General features: G+C 36.8%; 1 protein-coding gene across 1 annotated transcript in view; it reads right to left on the bottom strand.

The window, feature by feature from the left end:
- The window catches only part of LOC105930540 (glutamate receptor, ionotropic, delta 2), a gene marked incomplete at its 5' end in the record, with an annotated part of 302,244 nt that overhangs the window by 157,546 nt on the left and 131,484 nt on the right, over positions 1 to 13,214 (bottom strand). Inside the window, 1 exon segment of the mRNA XM_036129181.1 lies at positions 1,842 to 1,943. Coding sequence (XP_035985074.1) covers positions 1,842 to 1,943 — 102 coding nt within the window.

Below are 13,214 nucleotides of genomic sequence, written 5' to 3'. Positions count from 1 at the left end.
TTTTCGGTTGCTGTGTTTAACTTGGTCTCCTCAGCCTCACAGTAAAATCTCGGATTAATTTAAAGAAAACATACTATTAGGCCTACTTGTTTTCACCACAGATAAAGAGTAGAAAAAAGAACATAAAAGTACACCAACAAAAGGTAAATGTGCACAACAAAAGAAGAAAGCCTCTGCTGATTTGAGGACTCGGGCTAAATTGGAAACAATTATAGTGTAAGAGTGGTTATTTATTATTCCCAACGCAATGTGCCCAAATAAATGAACTCGTGATCCTTTTTGAAACACAGTTATAACAAGGTTGCTTTGAGTTCACAGCTAAGATGTGCTTTAGTCACATTTTGTGAAAAGGGTCATTCTGCTGAGCACTGAGAAAGACCCCACAAATAATTACCTTAAACACAGCCTTTCCTGTTAAACACTAATTTATTAATATGGGTCTAGATGATCAATAGCACTGATTTAAAGTCAGCAGCTCTAATAGGGCTATGATCTACTTAGCGATTAACTGCTCAATAAGTATTTAACAGTATGCAATGATGGAAAGACTGAAACTGTTGTTGTATGATAGTGTGCCTTAGAATGTGTGTGTGTGTGTGTGTGTGTGTGTGTGTGTGTGTGTGTGTGTGTGTGTGTGTGTGTGTGTGTGTGTGTGTGTGTCTTTGTGTGTACAAACACAAGATAGCACCAGTTTTCTGTGTTTCAGCACAATAAACAAATATTGATGGTTCAACTAAGAAAGGCTGCACCTCACAGGGATGTTGGAGAAAAAACAAATTCAGGGGCAAAACAGAAAAATCTATTTCACCATCCCTATAAGAAAACTGTATTACACTCACACGCGCACACACACACAGATAAAATCAGCATGCACAGCCTCCAACCATTCACAGATGAAAAGAGCTCAGTACATCTAAGCAGGACCCAGAACATTTCACATGGTTTCTGCCTAACACACACACACACACACACACACACACACACACACACACACACACACACACACACACACACACACACACACTTACTTAACCTAAGCAGCAAAACATGAAGGCTGGACCAGAAGTGCAACACAGAATTTAAATGTGCACAAACAGTCCACCTTTTGGCCATCACTAGATACCATCACCATACTCTGGAGATGGGAAAAGAACCAAGGGGTATACTCAAAAAACACAATCCATATCCATTCTCCCTTTAAGGAAAATCAAAGACATCAAAATAAAACTAAAGAGGAAAAAGAATAACCACAAAGATGTCTAGTGTCCATTTTCCCTCTGTCGCTGACTTCAAAGACAGCATGTAAAAAAAACAACAGTAAAACCTTAAGGCACTCATAGAATATAATCAAATCGATCCTGCAGGTGACACAGAAAGAGCTCACAAGAAAGAGCCCCACTGTCGTCAAGATCCCAATAGCCTCTGTCACTTTGCTGTGTAATAGCTAACTACAATATAATGACAAAGTATTCAAAGTTTGCGTTGTCATATCACTATATCTGTATATCACCCTGCTCTGATTCCCCTTTCTTCTGTTTTTCTTAAATATCTATCCTCCATTTGTCTGTCCCTTGCTGGATCTCCATTGAGACAGTGTTGGTAGATGGGGAGAGAGAGCTGCAACTTAAGGTAGACACTCAGCGGAGTCAAGATCTGATGTCTGACATGACAGCATGGGTCAAAATAGGCCACTTTCATTCTACTAGGTGAACAGCACGTCTTCTAACAGGTGAAACTGATCTTGTGTCTGTGTGTGTGTGTATGTGTGTGTGTGTGTGTGTGTCTGTGTCTGTGTGTAGGGCAGCCCAAAATAAAATGAGACACACTCGTCACCTACTCACCAGAACTGTGACGACTCTTAGCACCACTCCCCTCATGTTGTTTTCCAATTTCCTGTCAGTCAGAGTACCATTCAGTCCATGAACTGGGTCCCATGTGGCGAGCTGTAATGTACACATTAAAAGAGAAACATTAAATCTAAGCTGTCAAAAACATTAACATATTTCAGATTTAGATGTACATGTACTGTATATGTCCATTCCCATTTAACTTCAAAATACACAAAGAAGTTATTCCACAGTTCCAGCCTACAGCACGGTAGATTATTTTAAGTAGTAAACTATGTACACATGTATATTTTGGGCCCTTAAAATTATTTTGACTAATAATGTGCACCGATTGCACATGATATGAAAGTATTCATTTGTCAGCTCCTCAAAAATAATACCAGTTAAGGTTGGTAGTTGTTTAATAAATAGGCAACATTATGCATGATGGTACTCCAACTTTTAGAGCTGTAAAAATGTCGGCTGAGAGTGTAAGGAAATATGTCTCCTCAGCTAAATAAGCTACGCCTGAAGCTTTGCAGTCTATTCCTTTAGTTCAGTAAACAGCACACAATGATTTACAATAACATTAGTGTCAGGTGCAGAACTGAGCTTTTGTTATGGAGGTGAGTGGGGTTATCCGAATAGTTGTGCAGAAATAAACACACTTTGATAACTAAAATGAGAGTTTAGAGACCATCTACAATTTGCAATCACTGGAACTAATTTGCATTGGTGTCAATAGTTTTATGTGAATACCCCCCCCCCCCCAAAAAAAAATAAATAAATAAATCCACAGTCATTGTAGAACTTGTTTTACGTGTTTGTTTGTTTTTTTTTTTTTTTCAAAAATATATTCGTACAGATGGTAAAAATTTTTCCAACTTCACAAACCCTTGCAATGATTTCTTTCCAGTCACAAAATTATCTCTGAAAGCAATACTATGTGTACACAGTTGTCTTAACAGAGAAAATTGTTTAAAATTTGTTGCACACAGTTTGCTTTATTGTGACAAATCTGTGCAGACCATTTACTAAATTGAAGGAGCTTCCCTCATCTATGGTTATATTACAACATAGGACATGTCACAGGCTCCATACAAATCACATGTACTTTGAAACCAATGTGTTTTTTCAGTCTTATGTGTCTGAACAAGTAAATTACTGCTACATTGCTTATAAATGTTCAACTGATGAAAAAAAAAGCAAACAATAAAAATCATCTATGGAACTCTAAAATAATTACCCAAGAACATTGAAGAAATATTGAAATTGGGGATGAAACTAAACATTTTTAGAATGTGATAAAGAGCAGCATTGTTGAGCCAAACATACATGTTCAAGATTCCTTCCTTTTTACGTAATTTTCTGTTACCGATTTTTCCCACCAAATAATGTGTGCTTTTACCAAATGATATATATATATATATATATATATATATATATATATATATATATATATATATATATATATATATATATATATATATATATATCATCAGTATTCTAACACCTCAATAAAAATTGTTATATTTTTTATCAGAAAATCCAAATCATTTCCATCAAGGAAACATTATCGGTAATTCGATATGAGCAAATAAATGTTTGCTGAAATTCAAAAGGTGCTGGAAGATTCTGACCCAGACTTCTATGTCTATCAAATTGCATCATAAACGTCCAGTCTTTTCCCCAGGACCACATTATATAATCTCTGTACTGCCTTATGCTTTCAATAATATATTATTTTTAGCTTCAAAGATCAAAGTAGGCTGGCTTCCCTGTGGACAGAGAGCCCGTAGGAAAGAAATAAGTGATTTAGCTGTCTGCTATTCAAAGACAAACACACAGCTACATAAACACACTAGGATGCACACACAGAATTAAACAGCATGGTTTCTGCTTAAAACACACACACAGAACTGAGGGAGGGAAATGTCGGATATTAAATTTTTCAAAAGGCTAAACTTACTGTTGGTTGTAAGATTTAAGTCATTTCTTATCAATTCACTTTTGGGACGAATACTTATGGTAATACTTATCTGAACTGGTTTCTTTTTTATGAAGCTCTATTTGGTTAACATTTTCTTGCATTTCTGAAGCATTTCTCCTAGAAGAGAAGTTAACAGTAGATGCCTGGCCCCCTAGCATGAATATGTTGGTGGATGTGGAGCTGCAAATAGAAGTGGCAGGTTTTTCAACAGAAGTTTACATATTGGCAGTACAGCAGTTAACCAGTGGGCCACCGAGAAATGACATCTGCATTCTAATGCGTGATTTTGCCCTGTCCTCACTCCACAGTTTATCTATTTTACTAGAACACTTTCTGTTGTATGCCTAGGGATTCATGGTATTTCCATAATTTCTTCTCCACTGATCAAGAATAGTGTTTGTGAAGCACTCCGATCATCAAAAGGAAAAAAGAAAAGAACCACATGGTCAAAGAAAAACTGCTGCACTGTCCACCTGCTTTAGTGTTTTTTAGGGCTATTTTTGCTAAATCTCACAATCTGGCAAATATTCCATCTACTTTCTTTCATAGTTTAATATTTTGTTAAATATTAAACTATATATTTGATGTTTTATGATTTGATGTAAAAGTTATAATGATTAACTAATGATTCTCATTTGCAGTGATCTTGTTGTTTTAAAATGACAACATCCATTCCTGACCAGTGTTGGCAGTAATTAACGTTATTTTTTTTTTTCCCAGTAAAGAAGTAATCTAATTACTTTACCATTTTGGTACCACCCTTACGTTACAATATAACGCAGCACACTACTACAACTCGATCGATTAAATTAACTTGTCTTAAGAGCACACTCTCTCCTACAGGAGTTTTTTTTTTTTTTTCTAGTGTAGTAGGGAGAAAGCAGAACCAGTGGAGGGTGGGGAGATAAGGTGAGATAGAGGCACGCGTCATGCTGATTGGCTAAAGAGACTCATGGTGGGCAGGTGCTTACTTTGGATTGGAAACACAGAGGACCAAAAGCAAGAGACACATGCCTCAATGAAGGAGATCCTTGCAAGCTGGAAGTTTAGAAAATATTTTACACTCCTTCAAGTCAAAGGCAAAATGTGCAGGATGGATAGATAAATAAGTGAATGGAGAATTATTAGTTTGTATGGAGTGTTGTTCAGATTTTTAATGAATAGTCAGAAGAAGTAGGCCAAAGCTTATGCTTTCTTGGCTATCATTCGCTTTAAGTTATGTTTACAACTGAGTGTCTCAGTTTTGCATTTTACTCTTTCAATGGTATGCTGTAATTGTTTACTGTCATAACCACGAAAAACCTTGCAGCAGTACGTTCTACCCGGCTACTGGCTGGAATTGTGTGAGCGCCTATTTCATTTTACTACAACGTCTATTTTATTTGGCTTGAAAATATTTTTTATTGCTATACCCATGTTATAGCCAGTTGCAGCTTGTTAATATACAATAACTATGACATTTTAAAACATCTAGTTTGTTTTATTGTTCTTTCATTATAAACATTAAACATAATACTGATAATCATATCTACATAAATATATTGCAATTGATAGTGTATTGACTCACTTGTCCCACTAAATTGGTAAATATTAGTGTACAATGTTTTAAGACATTTAGTCAATTTAATTACTTAAGCATTTTATATTTGATAATTTAACTAAACTAATATTTAAATTTCCAATAACAATCCAAATTAATTAATGTTTTATATTGGACATATAACTGCATAGTTATGTTGCCTAATAACTATTTATTTAGATTGTGCGATAAAGTAAATAGTAACTATAAATTGTTACGTTTTCTTAAGTAACTTCCCAACCATGCTCTTGATATACTACACTTGGGAGGGTCTTTGGTGCAAAGAGTTGATGTATTTAATCGCTTATGACCACAGCAGCTCTGTTGCTGCTCATTTAATGCTTACCTAACACAGTGAAACAGGGAATTTGGAGCAAAGTGAAACCAAATTCTGTGGAATAGATGTGGTGCATGTTGTTAGCTGAAGAATGAGTACAACATATAAAATTAAAGAAAAAGTGTACCAATTACAGCTTGGGGACTAAAAGGTGATTTTCCTTCCTATTTAGACAATTTATCAACTTTGAGTTTTTTGGAGCAGCTTTGAATTTAATGATTCATTAATATTTCTACAGTCAGCTTGACTTAAAGTCTAATAAGAGGAGACATGCAAGAACAAGGTACACTGAAAAAAGTGCTGCCTCCTGTATCACCCACAGTTTAGTGTAAAGTACTTTTACACAAATACATTAGTCAAACTCTGCTTTATAAAGGGGCATTAATAATTGATAATACCTAATACCATCTCCATAATCCATGAAGATCAATTTCAAATCCACATCAAAGCCAAAATAAAATAGGCTTCTGCTCTAAAATATGTATTTATTTATTAATTAAATAAAATATATTGTTAAACAATTTAATGCAAGAAATTGGAGAAATTTATCATAAAATATTCTAGAATTAACGAAATATAGATTTGTAATTTGAGGTGCTGTATAATACAAACCAAGAGTCAAAATAAGATTTCATAATAAAGTGCGTTACAAAACTATTTAAACCAACAGAACTTTGCAAACTTTGCCACATTATAATACAAATTTCAACATATTTTATTTCAAATTCATGTAATAGAGAAATACAAAGTAGTACATAAATGAGCAGTAGAGGTAAAATGATGCATGTAATTCAACAACTTAATACACAAAATTCAGAAAAGTGGGGCATGCATTTGCATCCTGACTTCCCTTGTCAAATATGTCTAAAAAAACATTTCTGTGCAACCAAAACTCTTTAGAAGTAATTTGAATCAATGAACTCCACCTGTGTGCGATTTAAACTCTTTGGAAATACGCATGGGAGGTTGGGGGTGGCAGAAAGTGAATACAAATCCATTCCCCACTTTTCAGATTTGTCTGTGGAAAAAGTAATTTGAAAAGCATGTATATGTGTTATTACTACACAACAATGTACCACTTTGTGTTAGTCTTTCACATAAAAGTCTAATAAAATTTGTCCAGGTTTGTGATAGAAAAAAAAATGTAAATATGTTTAAGGAACCCTTGTCAAGGCACCCTGGGTCCACTCAACTACAATAAGCCTGTCATTGCTTTTTAGGGTACCACTTCACAATTTTGAGACCTTTAAAGATGACTAATAAATAGTTTATAGATACGTTATTAGTTAACACTTTATAACTCTTTCATATGTGTTTATTATGCAGTAATTAAGGGCAAGCAAGAGACCAAACTGCCAAACTGTGTGCCTAATATATTCAACTATATATTTCATCTGGACAAAGTTATTACCTTGTAAGGACAAATCGGTCTGTTTACAGATTAATTAAAACATCTTTCTAATTCTTTAGCCATCTATAACAGGAGCCTTTTAAAGTGGTACTCTTTTTAGGAGTGAAATGATTAGATTAATGTTTTTGGATTTTGTTTACCTGTAGTCCTCAGGCTGAAAAAATGTCTTGGAGAAAAAGATGAAATGTTGCAACACAAAGCCTGTCATGACAACCTACTCAATTTTCTTTTCTGGCTAGAGTATTAAGATACATCAGTATATTCGTTTATGACTTTTCCATACCTTGCAGTCTCACATCACATCTGAATATATTACATCTTCAGATCTCTACATTTCCATTAACAGAAAGTGACCACAAACAACTCACAAAATAACCACCCTAAAAAAACTCCATTAACTTGCCAAGAATAAATACTGCCCTGCTATGATTCTTTCTACAACACTGTTAAGTTTTTTAAATAGTAACATTCAATGACACACAACTGTAGATAATATAAATTATATGAAATGCTATCTTTGTTTCAGCCTGGAGATGGAGATGTGGAGCTTGCATGCAAGCCTGAATTTTAGCATGTTTTATAACATGGAAGAGTTTTTGTAATCTGTAATATGTTGTTAGACCAAGTAACATTTTATCTGTATGCAAATATATATATATATATATATATATATATATATATATATATATATATATACACACACACACACACATATATATGACACATTGGAGTTAGCCCGAACACCGTAAACATGTCACAGCAGCCCTTGATCCTTTTGTTTGAACGTCAGCTCTTGATATATATGATGTGTAACTCAGTCCAGTCATATCTGTATCTGATTCCTAAAACCTACATATCTGGAAAAGCAGGTTATAGAAGACCAAAAAGGTAAGAAGAAACAGCACAGTAAAGAAACACACAAGCAAACAAAAAGGATGCATACAAATATAAAAGAGCAGGAAAGCTGTGTAATAAAATACTGATAGAAGTGCTGGCAAAGATGTGAAAAGACTTTAGTTGATGGCGTAAGTGATTCATATGTGAGTGTATATAATCAGTTAAGTATATCTTATATATTATGCATCCAGATGCTTTTAAGAGAGATGATAGGACAAGGAAGCTGATTCAACTCACCTGCAACATAAACATATGACTTACTCATTTTATCTAATAAAAGCAAAACAGTTATTAGAGGACATGTATGGAAATGCGCTGTTTTCTTAATAAAATAAAAGTGAAGTGGAATGTTTTGAACAGAATTTGCCTTTGGTAGTGTTTTTTCAGGTTTTGCCCCAAAGAAAAAGTGAAGAACCCTCAAATGGAATGAACCTTTGCAAACTACACTTTCAACTGCACGCTCTAATACTGTCATGCTGTTGAGCTCTACTGAGCCCTAACCCGTATATTAAAAAGTCAGTATGATGGAAATGAGAAAGACTTAATAACAATCAATAGCAAACAAAAACAAAACAAAGTGGTGTTGTTATATGTTTGTCCTCGAAGGATAGACAGAGCTTTCTGTTGTGATCGGAAGAAAATTCACCTCATATTGATGCTTATGCACTGTGATTGTGAATTGAGATTTCTCTGAATACTATGTGTATCATTTAGTTGTGCTGTAAAGCTAATGTGAAAACTTTTCTGTTATCTCCTGTCCTGGAATATTTTGATTCTGTGTATTGAAAAAGTGAAAAGTTATTTAATTAGTTACATTTATTAGTTGAGTTTAGTATTCCTAAAACTCACTTTTCAGGGGAAAGAAACACAAACATAAAATCATTTATTCATAATGCTCAGGGAACTTCTACTCCCAGTTCAAACGTGTGCATCCACTGACCTATAACAATAGATTATTTTTTAAATCATTTTGAACATGTTTCTTTACTTCTTATTTTAGCTTGTTTAGAGTTAGCTGTTAATGATAAGTTTGGTGCAAAATTGCAGAAAAAGCAACTCATTCTTCAACACATCTTACTGTACTAATCTGACATTCTTTTTTTCAGATGAACTTGTGTTAATCATAAAAATTAGAGAAGGCTGTCTTCATTTCCTTCCTGTCATACAAGTGAATGACAAAGGGGAAATTAAAACCGACATAGCAAGGTCAAACATATATGTATATACACTGTCTGGCCAAAAAATAAAAAAATAAAAAAATGGCCGGAAAAAAATCCTGAATGACCGTGATCGGTGATCACTTGCACGTTTTGGTGAAATCCAATTGAAGAAAGAACAAAAAGAGTAGCACTCTGGGCTATCTTTAATAATGAAAGTAAGAGCGTTTCCCCATTCAGAATGCAAATAGAACTCAAGGGATTGGGATTGAACCTCTGTGTAGCCTAATCACTAATCAGTGAGGCTAACTGGAAAAACAAGACTTAAATTTGCTAGGGAGCATAAATATAGGACTCTGGTGCAATGTTAGAAGGCAATATGGTCTGATGAGTCCAGATTTATCCTGTTACATAGTGATGGGTGCATCAGGGTAAGAAGAGAGGCATGTGAAGTGATGCACCCATCATGCCTATTGCCTGCTGTACAGGCCTGTGGGGGAGGAACTATGCTCTGGGGTTGTTGCAGTTAGTCAGGTCTAGGTTCACAACAGGATGAGCTCAAAGAAAGATGTCAGCTGACTACCTAGATATACTGAATGACCAGGTTATTCCATCAATGGACTTTTTTCTTCCCTGATGGCACGGGCATATTCCAAGATGACAATGCCAGGATTCATCGGTTTATAACAGAATTGGGAATTGGGTCTTGCTTACAATGTTACCCTATAAAGAACGGTCATTTCCCACTGATTATTGTGAGCATAGAACTCCACAGCGTCATCTGGTGGGGCCAGGCCCCACTGACCCCAAATGCAGAGACGACACAGCCTGTTTATATTATTGACATTATTTTGGTTCAAATGTAGCAGAGAACAGTGAAGGTGAAGGGCACTTTGCATCCTTGTGATCAAATGAATAAGAACCTCTAATGGCAGCCTGACTACCTGAGCGGGCCACTGCCTCTGCTTTTCTTCCCAGCTGCAGATAAAGGGCTCCTTGTTCCCCTTTCACATATCTAAATAAACCTGCATTTGCAACCTATGTGCACACACCCTTTTGAGTACACACTGAAACTTTAAAATACTGGGAGCACATCTTTCTAGTCTATTCACAGAATAAATAATAGAATATATGATGAAAATAGTAATAAAATGAAAACTATTTATATAAAACTATTATATATATAACTATTATATATATATATATATATATTGTCATGGTTGAGTTTTGGTTTGGCTTTGTTTTTCTGTTATTTTCATTTTTTCATCTCTTTTGGGTTAGGTTTGACTTTATTTATTGTTAGTTTTCAGTCATCAGTTATTTTCTGTCAATTTTCACCTCACCTCCTCAGCAGTCAGTCACACCTGAGATCATTTGCTGGTTAATTAGTCAGACCCTGGTGTCACCTGTCAGTTCTCTATTTAAACCTCCCTCTGTCTTTAGCTCAGCACTGGGCCGTCATCATTCACTCCACACCTCACCATGCCAGTCCCCGTTTGCCTTGGAGGCTTTGTGTTTGCTCCTGTTAAGGTTAGTCCAGTCAGTCACTCTAAAGACTGTTTGTTCTCTGTTTGTCCCTGGAGAGGTTCTGCTCTGTGCCCTGTTGTCTCTCAAGTTCTGCTAACCTGACTAGCCGCCCTGGAGGAGTTCTGCTCTGTGCCCTGTTGTCTCTCAAGTTCTGCTAACCTGACTAGCCGCCCTGGAGGAGTTCTGCTCTGTGCCCTGTTGTCTCTCAAGTTCTGCTAACCTGACTAGCCGCCCTGGAGAAGTTCAGCTCTGAGCCTCGGTGTCTCTCTAGTTCTGCTAACCTGACTAGCCGCCCTGGAGAAGCTCAGCTCTGAGCCCTGGTGTCTCTCAAGTTTTGCTAACCTGACTAGCCGCCCTGGTGAAGCTCAGCTCTGTGCCCTGGTGTCTTCTATGAACTGCTAACCTGAGTGCTACGAGGCCTACTAGCCGAGCAACACCAAGCAAGGGTGGACTCTCTGTCTCCGGTCCGTCAGCTCCTGCCATCACCTTCTCTCCGTTCCTGTACAACCAGCTCCTCTGGCCTCATCAAGCCTCCACCCATCAACCTTGTAATAAATACTCTCAAACTTTTAGTCCCGTGTGTGCATCCTGAGTTTATCGGTAAACAAAATCGTGACATATATATATATATATATATATATATATATATATATATATATATATATATATTTGACTTTAATCAAGTCACAGAATCAGTGTTTTTTTTATCTGGCTCATATTTCAAACATGTATTTGTGCATTTGTCAATATAGTATGCAAATTTGGATCACCAGTTAAACCAGGCTAATCCAGGCTAATCTCACTGCTGCACAAGTGCTACTCAAAGGCAGCAGTAATGACCCAATAATCTAATCTCATGTTATGCTATGCAGATGCTCTGTCTGCACTTTTGAAGATTCACTCAACTTGGCTTACTGAATGGTGGCACAAATGCACTCTGGCCTACTTTCTGATTAACTAACAATTGGATGATTAGTTGATAAAGGGTGTAAATTGTGTAAAGGGCATCAATCTTCAGCACATTAAGTCTGAAAAATAATTAAATAAAATGATGCAGTCACATCCAGCAAACTCCACACTCTAGTTGGGAATTTCATTTCACACAGACTATACTCAGAGGTACAACAAAATTAGCTCATAAATCTGATAGATATGACAGGTCTACAAAATGAGCTTCGTTTATTTCAGGCTTAGGTCCACATAAGGTATAGTTTTAGTTTCCCAACATGTCAAGATAATAAGCAGAGTGCACACAGTTATGATTTATTGTCATTAAATTAACAGCCAAAAACAAAAGCATATACACGCGTTGACACACTAGAGCATAGTTGATAGCAGAAAACATAGATACAGAATCAGAATCAAGTTTATTGCCAAGTAGGTTTGCACTTACAAAGAATTTGACTTGGTGTTGATGGTGCAGACAAAACAAAATAGATATATATACAGAAAGCTATATACAGGGTAGACTGTGCGTTAATGTAATGCATTACAAGCTACATTGGTGTAGCTTGTAAGTCCTGAATGGGGGAGAAAGGCAGTGTCCAGTGTCACGGGCGGCTCTGGGCCTTGTTGATAAGGCTGGTAGCAGATGGGAAGAAACAGTTCTTGTGATGTGAGGTTTTGGTCGTGATGGACCGCAGCCTCCTGCCAGAGGGAAGTGTCTGAAATAGTCTGTGACTGGGGTGCGAGGGATCAGCCACAATCTTCCCTGCATGCCTCAGAGTCCTGGAGGCGTACAGGTCCTGGAGAGATGGAAGATTGCAGCCAATCACCTTCTCTGCAGATTGGATGACACGCTGCAGTCTGCTCTTGTCCTTAGCGGTGGCACCAGTGTACCAGATGGTGATGGAGGAGGTGAGGATGGACTCAATGATGGAGGAGTAAAACTGCACCATCATTGTTCTTGGCAGGATGAATTTCTTCAGCTGCCGCAGGAAGTACATCCTCTGCTGGGCTTTCTTTGTAAGGGAGTTGATGTTCAGCTCCCACTTTAGGTCCTGGGAGATGATAGTTCCCAGGAAGCGGAACGACTCCACAGTGTCAATTGTGGAGTCACAGAGGGTGATGGGGGTAGCTGGGGCTGAGTTCTTGCTGAAGTCCCCAACCGTCTCCACTGTTTTTAGAGCGTTGAGCTCCAGGTTGTTCTCCCTGCACCAGGTCGCCAGATGGTCAGCCACACACACACACACACACACACACACCCTAGACATTCCAAAGGATGTGTAACCACACACATTTAAAAGTAATTGGACCATCGACCAGTGCTGTGTGGGGACAAAAGGGTAATTTACTGTTACAACAAACCCTTTCACTTTATAGAACTCACATGCCCGTATTACACACACTCACACAGATAAACACAAACATCAGATACTGTTTTGCACTCACATACATGTGCAAACTCTAGGCAGTTCTTTTAGATGTTTTGCATATCACACTTTGTTTCTCTTTGGGAAATACATCATAGGACTTTCTTTGACAAATTTT

The sequence above is a fragment of the Fundulus heteroclitus genome, unplaced genomic scaffold (assembly GCF_011125445.2).
Source record: "Fundulus heteroclitus isolate FHET01 unplaced genomic scaffold, MU-UCD_Fhet_4.1 scaffold_144, whole genome shotgun sequence".
NCBI classification, from domain to species: domain Eukaryota; kingdom Metazoa; phylum Chordata; class Actinopteri; order Cyprinodontiformes; family Fundulidae; genus Fundulus; species Fundulus heteroclitus.
Note: the sequence above shows the minus strand (reverse complement) of the source record. Positions and strands in the feature narration are given on the sequence as shown.